Below are 12,508 nucleotides of genomic sequence, written 5' to 3' on the forward strand. Positions count from 1 at the left end.
CAGAGATGTCCTTGTCCCATTGCGCTCTAGCGACTCCTGTGGCGGGCAGGCGCATGCACGATGACACGGTCGCCAGGTGTACGGTGTATCCTCCGACACATTGGTGTGGCTGGCTTCCGGGTAAGGTGGGCATTGTGTCAAGAAGCAGTGTGGCTTGGTTGGGTTGTATTTCGCATGGCTCTCGACCTTTGCCTCTCCCGAGCCGTACGGGAGTCGCCATTTTCTTTCAATCTGAAAACATTGCGAAGCCACGCCCATTTTCTGTTGAATTCCAGTATGGGCCCTAAAAGCATGGAAATAGGGTCCACTGCTTGTATATTTCGGTTGCGTTTCAAAATCATTAAATACACACCCTCCGCCACTTACCCTAATGCCCTTGGGGGAATCCCTGTCACCATCTTGGCCGTCGGTTCAAACGAATAGCCAAACAAGGGAAGTTTGCAATGTAAGGCCCTCAGCCCTCGTTTCTGATCGAGTTTGTGAGTGTACAATTATGTTCACTTCGGGGCCTGAAACGTCCCATAATTCATTCCTTCCTCCATTATTGATAGGCCTACATTTTTAGAATAAAAAAAACATTATTCCTCCTAGACCTATGCTGTAACAATGAGGAATTTATTATTGTTAGAACACAATTATTGTCTACACTAGGCTGTAAATTGCAATGATGTAAAATTACATTAGGCCACTCATATGGTGTATTTTGTCAGGATGTATCGGCGAATAGACCTACTATAGAAAAATAAGCTATAGACTATGACACTGAGATGTGCTGTCTGTCATGTATCCCAAGTCATCTTATAATTAACGTGGCCACCAGCATATGACAAAAAATCGCCAACGCCATTATATTAAACCAGGTTTGGCCGAAGGACTTAAATTACTAGAATTAGTGTGAGTGAGGTTCCAAAAAAAAAAATCTGTGGTAAAATCTAATTCATTTATAGCATAACGTTTACAGAAATCCAACTAACTGGTTATGAAGTTTCTGTGGAAATTATAATACGATTTTTAAAAAGAGCTTTTTCATTTGTCTGTACAATTGTTTTTTGAGCAAGGGTTTTTCCCTCTTCTGAAATACAAGTCTGTAAGTGAAATGACTGAGGATATCACAAGGTTTGAGATCCTTCTCCATTTTGAGATCCTTCTCCATCTAATAGCCTAATAAGACGAATTTTAGCATGCAAATGACAGAGCTAATTAGAGGTGAAATTATTATATTTATTCGTTTTTAGTTCTTCCATCACCTGCTGAATAAAAAAACTCATATTGCCCTACTTCTGAAAAAGGTAATCGGGACAGATATGCTTTAGTGGACTCACCCGACTACCATTAGCCGGAACCCAGAGTAATATGATTCTGCCGGAGTCGATGCTGTGTACCCTGAGTCTCAAACTGAATAGGCCCGAACCCACCGTGTTGACTGGAGTCAGATAGTCACACAGCTTTTACTTTGAAGACAGCTAGCACACGTATCCTGTTCAAGCCCCTCCTCTCTACACCAACACCGTCTCTGTTCATGAATTCAATCTTGTGGACGAAATATAGAAAATGAATTAATGCATTCAAAATGATTATCCGTCTTAGTTAAATTCGGATATTGATTGAAAGAACCATACACGAATCGGTCGGGAACCCTGCACTTGGCTATCTCTGATAGTTTTTGTGCCCATGATGTTTCCGTAGATGGACGTTTTTGCGTGTCTTGGATTGGCCACTTTATTTACTCTGATTGTCCCTTCGCGACACCAGTAGTATTCTTTCCGGAAGATCAACGCCTCAGAGCAGCGCTAACATATTTTGGTGAAGGTCGTTAGTTCTTCTTGTAAGTATTTAGTAAATTTGAACGCTAAATCGAATAGTTTCCATCTAACCTGTACAGAAAATATATACTTCAATGTGTTGAAATGTTATGATTCTGTCCATTGCATAGTAATATTATTATTATCGACAGTGCCCTCTAGATTGTTGCAACGTTTGCTAGCTAGCTACTTTGGCCTCGGACTGTCTGTGGTTGATGCTGTAGATATTTATTTATTCTGCCGGTAAAACTATAGCTAGCAACCAAATTGCAGCAAACGTTTATTTTTTTAAAACAAAATATTGAAATACTGTTTTCAAAACAAATTGCCATTGTGTTGGTGCAAATAATCAGGTAGGCAAAGGCTACTTTGTAGTTATATTAATTGCCTTCCATCTACCCGAAAACGATTAGGCTATCATTAGCATAGCATACACAAAGTGTTTGAAGACATAAAAGCCCTTCGTGCATCGCACACAACAGGGCTCAACATACAGGTACATTTGCCAGTGGCCCAAACCTACTGGCCGAATAAGGAAAAAAAACAACTGGGTCACGTCAAGATTTGACAGGAAAGCGAATGATACGTTCATAATTTCAGGAGCATGTGATTTTCTTTCATGTGCGGCGTGAGCTAGTAGCCAATACAGTGTTTATTACAGGGAGTTTATACATTGGCAAGTCAAATTCAATGGTTTTTCAAGCATTTAATTGTAATAATAATAACGTTACTATTATTTATATTTACGTTTTATATTTAATTATTGTAACAGTCTATAGCGAAAAAAACTCCCAAATATATGCAAAAAAGTATGTATTACCATTAAGAATAATGCTTTTTTTAAATGTTTTTTTATAGGCCTACCGAATTACATTATGCATTGACATTCACATTATTTTTAAGTTCTCAAGTATGTCCACATTGCTTGACTAAATAGACAATATGCTCTTGACACAAACACACTAATGAAGTCTGTCCATGTCTAGTCAGTCTCGCCGTTTGATATATTGAAGAGTTGTTGAGGGGTTACTATATCATGTTTTAAAATGAGAAAGTGACCAAAAACCAGGTTCCCTTAGTAATGGAACACTTTGTATAGAAAACATTGGATGTTTTGCGCAGTAGAACTTCTAAATCCGCTACCATAACTTCAATGACTTTTCAAGGACCAAAGAGCCTAGGGGAAATGTTGGATTTTCAAGTTAGGCTGTAATGACTGAACTACGCCCGCATATATTCAACCAAGAGTTTGAACTTTTAAAATACCTGGTTTTTATACCCAGTCTTGCCTTAGCTCTACCAGTAACTGCTATCATAACTTGGAACATCTTTCCAACCTCTAATGCTGTCGGTCTTTGCTCCACACAACAACCAGCTGTTTGAGAGCTGCGTGCTCTCTGCCCGACATATTATCTATAGCAGGAATGGGCAAATTTGAGGGGTGGGGCCACAAAAAATCTGAACTCGTGAGGGGTCGCTGTTGCTCATTGGTCCCCATACCCCCCCCCCCCCCCCCCATTCTACACATTTTGTAATGGGGTGTAGAGAAATGTTTGCTGTTTTAGTAACTGAGTGAGACTAACAAAATCAATGGCCCCCTGGTAATTCGACCATGATAGTTTAGCGGCCAGCTATCTTAACTTGGCTGTCTAAAATAGGAGTCAAATGGTTGCAAATGCAGTATCAAACCCTGGGGCCTTTCCACTTGTCGCTATTGCTCCTCAAGCAAGGGGGGAAGCCAATGACATCACAGATTTCCATTAGACAACCTCCTTGAATACCCTACTACTTGAAGTTGGCAGTTGCCTAGAAAACACTATTGTGCTCAACTTATTTTTTTGCATGTGTACTTTACTGTATTTATACTTGGGATATATATGGCTTTTCAACAGAAAGTTCATACATTGCTGGAGGACGTCTAACTAAAACCATATCAAGAATTTTCTTGACATAAGGACATTTCTGAAAGCAGCATTTTTCTACTTCAACCTAATTAAATAATGTTACATTTTTCTTCTGAACCTTCCAGGTACTCCACAATGTCTCTGGCTAAGCCTGCAATGCGAGGACTCCTCGGGAAGCGTCTGAGGTTCCACCTGCCCATCGCCTTCGCCCTGTCAGTGGTGGCTGCAGCAGCTTTCAAGGTCAGCTGATGGATGAGAATAATTAGACAATTTAATTATTATATATATATTTTTTTTTATCTTGAGGCTCTGGGTAGAGAAGTGTCAAACGAAAGGGTTAAAGTCCATCATGGAATTGATGTTATCACATTGAATGGATATCTTCAGGAACAAGCATGATGTATATACTTTGTCTTCTCAGTACGGTGTAACAGAGCCAAGGAAACAGGCCTATGCCGATTTCTACAAACAATACGATGCCACAAAGGAGTTCAACAACATGAGGGAAGCTGGCATTTTTGAAAGTGTCAGGCCAACTGGCAAATAAACCCCTGTGAGTATTTGCAACCAATTAGGCATAATTTCATCTATCTATTAGGCCAGTGTTTTTCATTTCTTGTCCCGGAGGGCTTGGGTGTGTGCAGGCTTTGGTCCTAGCCATTAGCACACCTGGGTCGTGTTCTGTAGGCACAAGTCAGTAGAAAATGTTTCAATGTGTAACAAGTGTGCAAGTATTTCAAAATGTTGCCTATTGAACACACTTTTTGAATCATCTAAACAAGGTCTTCAGATGATTAGTTGAGTCAAGTTTGTTGGTGCAGGGTTAGGAGAACAAAGGCATGCTGCGGTCCTCTTGGTGGATGTCTTTGTAATCAATTATTGTAAAATGTTCATTGTTATAAATACAGTACTGTGCAACATCTTATGCTATGTCCCTTTGTATTACAGGTTGCATCCCATTGTGCATTCCTGGTCTGATGTTCCTGCTCTGTGATTTACTGATCGAACATTGCTGTTATGTTCTCATAAATAAACTATCCTCTCTATGGGTGCCTCTGTCTCATTGTTTTGATTTATCACAAAAATGTGATAGAGAAACAGTTTTGCTCAAGAAAGCAACATGGCTATCAATCTCATAGATTACCAGTTGAAGTCAAATAAAATTGTATTTGTCACATGCGCTGAATACAACTGGTACAACCTTACAGTGAAATACTTACACAAGTCCTTAACCAACAATGCAACTAGAAAAATATCCCTCAAAATAAGATATGAACAAATAATTAAAGAGCAGCAGTAAAATAACAATAGCGAGGCTATATAGAGGGGATACCGGTACAGAGTCGATGTGCGAGGGGCACCTGTTACTTTAGGTAATAGTAAAGTCCGTGCCGCCATAGCTACAGAATTGTTAATGTGATGCTCCATAACCGTTGCAGCTTGGCTGATGGAAAGCCTTGCAAGGATTTTTTTCAAATAACCTGTTCTTGACGTTGCTTTCTTTGTTCTGGATTCGATAAAAAGTATATTTTATAAATGTCTGTGCCCGGATCTCATTTCCTTTGAGCACGTCTGGGACCTGTTGGATCGGAGGGCCAGGGCCATTCTCCCCAGAAATGTCCGGGAACTTGCAGGTGCCTTGGTGGAAGAGTGGGGTAACATCTCACAGCAAGAACTTGTAAATCTGGTGCAGTCCATGAGGAGGAGATGCACTGCAGTACTTAATGCAGCTGGTGGCCACACCAGATCCTGACTGTTACTTTTGATTTTGACCCCCCCTTTGTTCAGAGACACATTATTCAAAGCGCGAAACACTGCTTTTAACCAGGGCAAGATGACCGGAAACATGACCGAATACAAAACAGTGTAGCTATTCTCTCCGCAAGGCAATAAAACAAGCTAAGTCCCAGTATAGAGACAAAGTAGAGTCGTAATTCAACAGCTCAGACACAAGAGGTATGTGGCAGGGTCTACAGTCAATCACGGATTACAAAAAGAAAACCAGCCCCGTCGCGGACCAGGATGTCTTGCTCCCAGACAGGCTAAATAACTTTTTTGCTCGCTTAGATGACAATACAGTGCCACTGACACGGCCCGCTACCAAAACCTGCGGGCTCTCCACTGCAGCCGAGGTGAGTAAAACATTTAAACGTGTTAACCCTCGCAAGCCTGCAGGCCCAGATGGCATTCCCAGCCGCGTCCTCATGGCATGCGCAGACCAGCTGGCTGGTGTGTTTACGGACATATTCAATCAATCCTTATCCCAGTCTGCTGTTCCCACATGCTTCAAGAGGGCCACCATTGTTCCTGTTCCCAAGAAAGCTAAGGTAACTGAGCTAAACGACTACCGCCCCGTAGCACTCACTCCCGTCATCATGAAGTGCTTTGAGAGACTAGTCAAGGACCATATCACCTCCACCCTACCTGACACCCTAGACCCACTCCAATTTGCTTACCGACCCAATAGGTCCACAGACGACGCAATCGCAACCACACTGCACACTGCCCTAACCCATCTGGACAAGAGGAATACCTATGTGAGAATGCTGTTCATCGACTACAGCTCAGCATTTAACACCATAGTACCCTCCAAACTCGTCATCAAGCTCGAGACCCTGGGTCTCGACCCCGCCCTGTGCAACTGGGTCTTGGACTTCCTGATGGGCCGCCCCCAGGTGGTGAGGGTAGGTAACAACATCTCCACCCCGCTGATCCTCAACACTGGGGCCCCACAAGGGTGCGTTCTGAGCCCTCTCCTGTACTCCCTGTTCACCCACGACTGCGTGGCCATGCACGCCTCCAACTCAATCATCAAGTTTGCGGACGACACTACAGTGGTAGGCTTGATTACCAACAACGACGAGACGGCCTACAGGGAGGAGGTGAGGGCCCTCGGAGTGTGGTGTCAGGAAAATAACCTCACACTCAACGTCAACAAAACAAAGGAGATGATTGTGGACTTCAGGAAACAGCAGAGGGAACACCCCCCTATCCACATCGACGAGACAGTAGTGGAGAAGGTGGAAAGTTTTAAGTTCCTCGGTGTACACATCACGGACAAACTGAATTGGTCCACCCACACAGACAGCGTTGTGAAGAAGGCGCAGCAGCGCCTCTTCAACCTCAGGAGGCTGAAGAAATTCGGCTTGTCACCAAAAGCACTCACAAACTTCTACAGATGCACAATCGAGAGCATCCTGTCGGGCTGTATCACCCCCTGGTACGGCAACTGCTCCACCCACAACCGTAAGGCTCTCCAGGGGGTATTGAGGTCTGCACAACGCATCACCGGGGGCAAACTACCTGCCCTCCAGGACACCTACACCACCCGATGTCACAGGAAGGCCATAAAGATCATCAAGGACAACAACCACCCAAGCCACTGCCTGTTCACCCCGCTATCATCCAGAAGGCGAGGTCAGTACAGGTGCATCAAAGCAGGGACCGAGAGACTGAAAAACAGCTTCTATCTAAAGGCCATCAGACTGTTAAACAGCCACCACTAACATTTAGTGGCCGCTGCCAACATACTGACTCAACTCCAGCCACTTTAATAATGGGAATTGATGGAAATTATGTAAAAATTTACCACTAGCCACTTTAAACAATGCCACTTAATATAATGTTTACATACCCTACATTACTCATCTCATATGTATATACTGTACTCTATATCATCTACTGCATCTTGCCATCTTTATGTAATACATGTATCACTAGCCACTAAACTATGCCACTTTATGTTTACATACCCTACATTACTCATCTCATATGTATATACTGTACTCTATACCATCTACTGCATCTTGCCTATGCCGTTCTGTACCATCACTCATTCATATATCTTTATGTACATATTCTTTATCCCTTTACACTTGTGTGTATAAGGTAGTAGTTGTGGAATTGTTATGTTAGATTACTTGTTGGTTATTACTGCATTGTCGGAACTAGAAGCACAAGCATTTCGCTACACTCGCATTAACATCTGCTAACCATGTGTATGTGACAAATAAAATTTGATTTGGTGGTTTATAAATGCCAAATAAAACTTAACTTGTTTTTATGAATTTCTTATTCATTTAAATGGCTAGACAAATAGAAAGCTAATGTTAGCTAGCTATATAAGACATTTAATTCACATAATTGTCAATTTAAATAACTTTAGCCAATTTAGCTAACATTAGATAGTTAATCCAGAGATTCTTACTTTTTGCCTATATTCGGCAGACATGTCCAGATTATCATGGCCCTGATGAGTGACATGAAGTTTGAGACAGGCATTTGTAGTTCTGTATGATAGCCACATTAGCAGCTAATTAGCGTTTCATTTTTTGGGGGCTAAATACAGGCGAATATATTGATAAAAGTCACCTTTTCCGATAGACATTTACACGGTTATCAAAACGTCACGTCAGGGTAAGCCTACGCGAAACACTTATTTCAAGTGTTTCTAAAATCCACAATGCCGGGATAAAATGAATGGTGGAAAAACGATTGTAACCATTTCCGTGTTTGAACGGTAGGTATTATGACTCATGCTGTGGTAGGCTATTCCCTTTGGCCCCCCTCATTCCGCGCCCAGTCTCAAAACGCTCTTCCTGGTTTGAACTGAATGTCAAGACACTTGGCTACAAATTGTCAAAAAAAGTCAAAAGCAGCCTAGTCAGAGGAGGATGGAGCAACGAATGAGATTAAAGTAGTTTAAGGAAAATTTCAGATTTTGGAAACTTGGCTTTACACAATGAAACACGAATGAGAAGTTGAGAGACAACTGTAAAACATTCTGAAAAGCGTATCATCGCAGCAAGAACCGCTGGCTACAGAAGTGAACTATCTTGAAGAAAACAATGGAGAACAAGGACAAAGTACAAATGAGGACACACCCACGCAGGTAATGAATCAGTACAACCTAGTTAAATTGGCTGCAGAAGTTTGTTTCTCCAGTTTGAATATTAGCCTGATCGTGTTGGGGTTAATATAAGCTAGCTAAGGGTAGCTAGCTAAGGGTAACTTAGCTAGCTAGCATCATACAGCGGAGAGACACTACCAAGATCCAACGTTATCAACTAACTGTCTACATGCTTGCTAGTTAGCTGTTATTGCTAGTGTAACATACCTGTTTTTGCACCACATAGATATATTTGTTGGAAGATAGTTTGAAATGGCACAACATTGGCTGGCTCCGGATCTGTTTGTGTCGTTTTGCCAACTCCTATCATTCCGCACCTATGGTTGGAGATGGTAAGACAGGACTGGGGGACACTGGGTCAACAGTTGCTCTTCCCTGATGCCTACTGTTAACTAGCTACTGTACGTAGCTAGCTAATAACTATACAATGTTGACAAGCGACTAACCTAACAGCAGAAATGCATCAAGCATTTGGTTTGATTTAGCACGCTGGGGGCTATGAAACAACGGAGCCCGATTCATTTTAAATTAAAAGAAGGGACGTGGGCGGAAGACCATTGAGCGATGCAAGCATGGGCGAAAGAGTGGACCAAAGTTGTTCTCCGCTACATCGCGTTGCTATTGACCAATGGAAGCTCACTATAGTTTTCAGCACCTACTGGATTGACTGTTGATACCTAGCACTACCTAGCGTGCTTGCTAGTACCGACATGAGGGCGAAGCTAGCGTGGCTATCCATTCAGTGGATCACTGCTGTAATGTAGCAGTAGTGACAAGGGACACAACCACATAGGCCAACATTATTGGACACATAACTGACGATATACAGTGCCTTCAGAAAGTATTCATACCCCTTGACTTATTCCAAAATAAATTTGCGTTACAGCCTGAATTCAAAATGGATTAAATCGATTTTTTTTCTCTCTCACTCGTCTACGCACAATACCCCATAATGACAAAGTGAAACAAATGTTAGCAAATTTACTGAAAATTAAATACAGAAATGTAATTTATATATGGGGCTCCAGAGTGGCGCAGCAGTCTAAGGCACTGCATCTCAGTGCAAGAGGTGTCACTACAGTCCCTGGTTCGAATCCAGGCTGTATCACATCCGGTCGTGATTGGGATAGGGCTGCACACAATTGGGCCAGCGTCGGTCGGGTTTGGCCAGGGTAGGCCGTCATTGTAAATAAAAATTTGTTCTTATCTGACTTGCCTAGTTAAAAAAAAAAAATATATATATAACTATTCACGCCCCTGAGTCAGTACATGTTAGAATCACAATTGAGAGCATCCTGTCGGGCTGTATCACCGCCTGGTACCGCAAACTACCTGCCCTCCAGGACACCTACAGCATCCGATGTCACAAGAAGGCCAAAAAGGTCATCAAGGACAACCACCCGAGCCACTGCCTGTTCACCCCGCTACCATCCAGAAGGCGAGGTCAGTACAGGTGCATCAAAGATGGGACCGAGAGAAGCTGTTTTTCAGTCTATCTCACGACAATTACTAAAACAGAGAGGCTGCTGCCTACATACAGACTCGAATCATTGACCACTTAATAAATAAATCACTAGTCACTTTAATATCTTACATTACTCATCTCATATGTACACTACCGTTCAAATGTTTGGGGTCACTTAGAAATGTCCTTGTTTTTTAAATCAAAATGACATCAAATTGATCAGAAATACAGTGTAGACATTGTAAATGTTGTAAATGACTATTGTAGCTGGAAACTGCAGATTTGTAATGGAATATCTACATAGGTGTACAGAGGCCCTTTCAGCAACCATCACTCCTGTGTTCCAATGGCACGTTGTGTTAGCTAATCCAAGTTTATCATTTTAAAAGGCTAATTGATCATTAGAAAACCCTCTTGCAATTGTTAGCACAGCTGAAAACTGTTGTCCTGATTAAAAAAGCAATAAAACTGGCCTTTAGACAAGTTGAGTATCTGGATCATCAGCATTTGTGGGTTTGATTACAGGTTCAAAATGGCCAGAAACAAAGAACTTTTTTCTGAAACTCATCAGTCTATTATTGTTCTGAGAAATTAAGGCTATTCCATGTGAGAAATTGTCAAGAAACTGAAGATCTTGTACAACGCTGTGTACTACTCCCTTCACAGAACAGCGCAAACTGTCTAACCATAATAGAAAGAGAAGTGGGAGGCCCCGGTGCACAACTGAGCAAGAGGACAAGTACATTAGTGTCTAGTTTGAGAAACAGACCCCTCACAAGTCCTCAACTGCCAGCTTCATTAAATGGTACCCGCAAAACACCAATCTCAACGTCAACAGTGAAGAAGCGACTTCGGGATGCTGCCCTTCTAGGCAGAGTTTCTCTGTCCAGTGGCTGTTCTTTTGCCCATCTTAATCTTTTCTTTTTATTAGCCAGTCTGAGATGTGGCTTTTTCTTTGCAACTCTGTCTAGAAGGTCAGCATCCCAGAGTCACCTCTTCACTGTTGACAGCGAGACTGGTGTTTTGCGGGTACATATACCGCCACCCGTCAGACTCGTTAAAGAAAAAGTATTCCTCCAGTACGGGGTGAGTAATCGCTGTCCTGATATCTAGAAGCTCTTTTCGGTCGTAAAACATGGTGGCAGAAACATTATGTACAAAATAAGTTACAAATAACTCGAGAAAACACACACAATAGCACAATTGGTTATGGGATTGTAAAACGGCAGCCGTCGCCTCTGACTCCATTACTCCTTCTCTGTTCTTCTTTGCAAGGTAATGGATTCTGATGTTGCTGTCCTGTCAAACCACTTGTCCTCAATGGTCAGAGCATAGTACTGTCTCGTCTGATGGCTGGTAGCACTCTTTTGAGTGCAATTGTCCATGTCTTGCGCATTTCCTTCTCCTTTGGGAATTTGAAGTTGAAATGAAAACATGTAGTTTAGCTCTCTAAACTACAATGAAAGCAGCATTGCAACACAATGGTGATTCTTATCGTGTAAAGCTTGAGAAGTTAATGCATGATCCTGTAATGTTTTCAATATTGCTGACCAATTTAAGATCAATCTGATGTAAAGTTATTCCCCTATGACGCCAGTAAAAGGAAATTGCAGTAGTCAAGATTAATAAATTAAACTTTTTTTTAAATAAAATTGAACTTTATTTTAGAAGAAGGATTACATGTAAGTAGGATTAATTTAAAACTAGGTTTTAAAGTTTGGTGCAACAAGATTAATAGATAAACCTTGATTTAACCCATTTTAAGAGTTAATCCATGTTGGTGCAACCCACCCATAGAGTCAGCTATCCAGGGTTTATATACAGTGCATTCGGATAGTATTCAGACCCCTTCCCTTTTTCCATATTTTGTTACGTTACAGCCTTATTCAAAAATGTATTACATCGTTTTTTTCCCCCTCATGAATCTACGCACGATACCCCATAATGACAAAGCAAAAACAGGTTTTTATACATTTTTTCAAATGTATAAAATAAAAACTGATCTCATATTTACATAAGCATTCAGACCCTTTACTCAGTTACTTTGTTGAAGAACCTTTGGCATTGATTACAGCCTCGAGTCTTCTTGGGTATGACGCTACAAGCTTGGCACAAATGTATTTGGGGAGTTTCTCCCATTCTTCTCTGCAGAAACTCTTGGGCTTTGTCAGGTTGGATTGGGTCGTTTTGCTGCACAGCTATTTTCAGGTCTCTCCAGAGGTGTTTGATCGGGTTCAAGTCTGGGCTCTGGCTGGGTCTCTCGAGGAAAGATTGCTCAGAATTTTTAAAATCCATTTTAGAGTAAAGCAGTAACACAACACATTTTGGAAAAAGTTGAGTGGTCTGAATACTTTCGGAAGGCATTTTATATAGTGTATGATGGGTCTCCCTGGGTCGCTGGTTTTTCTGGGCAGGAGTCCCAGGTTAA

The 12,508-nt window shown here is 41.7% G+C and overlaps 2 protein-coding genes across 2 annotated transcripts in view; both read left to right on the forward strand.

Annotated features, from left to right (window-relative positions):
- Positions 1 to 1,723: 1,723 nt before the first annotated feature.
- Positions 1,724 to 4,752, forward strand: LOC129814785 (cytochrome c oxidase subunit 6C-1). The gene is made up of 4 exons (XM_055867813.1): positions 1,724 to 1,825; positions 3,832 to 3,946; positions 4,128 to 4,259; positions 4,655 to 4,752. The coding sequence occupies exons 2-3, from the start codon at positions 3,842 to 3,844 to the stop codon at positions 4,251 to 4,253; spliced, it is 231 nt and encodes a 76-aa protein (XP_055723788.1). The 5' UTR covers positions 1,724 to 1,825; positions 3,832 to 3,841; the 3' UTR covers positions 4,254 to 4,259; positions 4,655 to 4,752.
- Positions 4,753 to 8,249: 3,497 nt separating this feature from the next.
- LOC129814784 (serine/threonine-protein kinase 4-like) overlaps positions 8,250 to 12,508 on the forward strand; it is a 57,668-nt gene continuing 53,409 nt past the window's right edge. Inside the window, exon 1 of the mRNA XM_055867810.1 lies at positions 8,250 to 8,597. Coding sequence (XP_055723785.1) covers positions 8,554 to 8,597 — 44 coding nt within the window. The 5' untranslated portion in view covers positions 8,250 to 8,553. The remainder of the gene's footprint in view (positions 8,598 to 12,508) is intronic.

This window comes from Salvelinus fontinalis, chromosome 18 (genome assembly GCF_029448725.1).
Source record: "Salvelinus fontinalis isolate EN_2023a chromosome 18, ASM2944872v1, whole genome shotgun sequence".
NCBI lineage: Eukaryota > Metazoa > Chordata > Actinopteri > Salmoniformes > Salmonidae > Salvelinus > Salvelinus fontinalis.

Coding starts and splice junctions, on each gene's coding strand:
- LOC129814785 (XM_055867813.1), top strand. CDS start 3,842: ATGTCTCTGGCTAAGCCTGCAATGCGAGGACTCCTCGGGAAGCGTCTG. Junction 3,947..4,127: donor TGGCTGCAGCAGCTTTCAAG/GTCAGCTGATGG, acceptor TTGTCTTCTCAG/TACGGTGTAACAGAGCCAAG.